Raw genomic sequence first — 2,506 nt, forward strand, 5'->3', positions numbered from 1 at the left:
GCCATAATATCCTTTGATATTTCCGATCCTCTGGTCGTACGAGGAATTGCCGATACATTTTCTCGATGTCGCCAGTGAGTACGTACTGATGAGCGCGGAATCTAATTAATATACAAAATAAATTGTGAATTGATTCGAGAATATAGGATTTCCCCATTTTCATGATTATCGTGATTTTTGTATAAATATATTTTTTAAGATACTAATAATTAGGTACTTATAAATTAGTATTATCAATTATTTTGCATTTATAATTCCGCCTCTAGTATAAGTGTTAATTGAAAACTAACTTTATGTTTCAAAAAGTACTAGCAAAGTCGTTGAGTAACAAGCCACTGATGCTAACACAAATAGCATTGTCGTAATTAAATATTTCTAAATATTCATTTTTCATTTTGAACCTGTAGAAACAATTTATTATATATACTATTAGCTAAGTAATTGCATATTTAATTAAGTCGAAATATAAAACTTAGTTATTTTAATAATTTAAAAAATAAAAAACTGACAAACATTTCAATTTAATTTATGGTTGGAACAAAAGACAGTTATTCTTCATTAATTGAAATATTGCAATGCAGAGTACTTTCCAAAATACGCCGAGAGTATTCCTGATGGTGAAACGAGCGTTGCTTCATCGAACGCAGCTAAAGAAAACAACATCTATGTAGTTGGTGGTACGATGCCTGAAATAGAGGGCGCTAAATTGTACAATACCTGTACTATTTGGGGTCCCGATGGAACTTTGATAGCAAAACACCGAAAGGTAAGTAATATATTCCTTTATGGCTTTGAATTTGAAAATATTGGGGTGAAGAAAGTGACTCTATCTAGGAATAATTTAGGAATATACATATGTACATACGTATACTATAACCAATTCTATAATTTACGGTTTATAAAATACGTTATGATACGGGAAACGCCCATTTTTGTTGTAATGTGTTTGTTGTTGTATAAATTTTTCACATACTTAAAATATTATTATACTTATTTTTTCTCCTTTTTAAACATTATTAAATGATAAGATTTTTTAATAAAAGAAAGTGATAAAAACGCTGTCAGTTATTAAATAAAAAATAATTAAAGTTTAGGAGTTGGTAACTTTGATATTAAATTACAAAAGTTGCAGCAATAGAATTAGCGACCACATTTTTATGTTATTAGGTACATCTATTCGACATCGACATTCCTAATAAGATTACTTTTCGAGAGAGTGATTCACTCAGTCCTGGTAACTCCCTAACGACGTTCGATGTGAAGGGCTGCAAAATAGGTATTGGCATTTGCTATGATATTAGATTCGAGGAAATGACACGCATTTATCGGAACAAAGGTACAGTAACTTAATCGATCAATACTTAACTAGCAAAAAATTAAATATCTTTCTTAAATATATTCTATATAAAATTAATATAATCTGTAACTCTGTATAAAAAGAAGCTTAATTTAAAAAAACCAGTATATTTGCTGAAAATGAAACAAATAAAAGAATTAAAAGCACAATAAGAGGACTGTCCTCGCATATTCAGAAATGATGGAATGTGAACCGTGCAACTACGAAGTTAATTGGTATTCGGTGGCTTCATATTTCCTGCTTCTCTGGGTTAGGTTGCCAAATGCTGATATATCCAGCGGCATTCAATATGACCACTGGACCACTGCACTGGTCATTACTTCAGCGTTTCAGAGCGAATGATAATCAATTATACGTTGCCTGCATATCACCGGCTCGTGTTCCTTAAGCAAGTTACGTCGCATGGGGACATACACAGTTGACCAATCCCTGGGGAAAGATTCTTTACGATTTGGAAACTCAAGAGAATATGGCAGTCACCGATATCGGTAATTTACAGCTTAAAATTAAAAGCGAGAGATCCATGATGTAATTAATTTTTAGTCTCGTTAATTTATCGATTTAGCCATCTTCCTCTGTATTTGTTGAATTTATTAGTAAGCATTACTTATTACTTCGTATGTTTCTTTTTTCTATCAGATCTAAAAGTTGTTGAGGAAGTAAGGGCTCAGATACCTACATTTTCTCAGAGACGTACAGATTTGTACGACACTGTCTGTAAGAAGGAGTAACTCTACACTAAAACAGAAAATGTTTTTTTATAATATTTCTACTACGATATCCTTTTTTTGTGAATTATTACTAATTTCTTATCATTTGTACTAAATGAATGACTCAATTAAGAAAACCAAAACGTTATAAATAATAATCTGTATATCTTGTGTATCAACATGTAATTGGATATTATAATAATATAGGAATGCTATAATAATATAGGATAATAATATAGGAGAATAGTAATATAGAAAAAAACTACATGCTTTTAAACACCTTTAATATCGATCACATAAATTGTTATAATTCACAATGATTACGCATACATAAAAGACCCCTTGATAGTAAAATTTACGATCAAAAGGCAATTACGTATCGTTTAACAACATTTAATTTATAACACCTTTTAAACATTTAGACAGATTAACACATAAC

General features: G+C 30.3%; 1 protein-coding gene across 1 annotated transcript; it reads left to right on the top strand.

Moving 5' to 3' along the window:
* The first annotated feature begins 587 nt into the window (after positions 1 to 587).
* LOC126877438 (omega-amidase NIT2-A-like) lies at positions 588 to 1,840 on the top strand. Its single transcript, XM_050640190.1, has 3 exons — positions 588 to 766; positions 1,168 to 1,336; positions 1,612 to 1,840. The coding sequence occupies exons 1-3, from the start codon at positions 683 to 685 to the stop codon at positions 1,743 to 1,745; spliced, it is 387 nt and encodes a 128-aa protein (XP_050496147.1). The 5' UTR covers positions 588 to 682; the 3' UTR covers positions 1,746 to 1,840.
* The last annotated feature ends 666 nt before the right edge of the window (positions 1,841 to 2,506 follow it).

The sequence above is a fragment of the Bombus huntii genome, unplaced genomic scaffold, assembly GCF_024542735.1.
Source record: "Bombus huntii isolate Logan2020A unplaced genomic scaffold, iyBomHunt1.1 ctg00000168.1, whole genome shotgun sequence".
In the NCBI taxonomy this organism is placed as follows: domain Eukaryota; kingdom Metazoa; phylum Arthropoda; class Insecta; order Hymenoptera; family Apidae; genus Bombus; species Bombus huntii.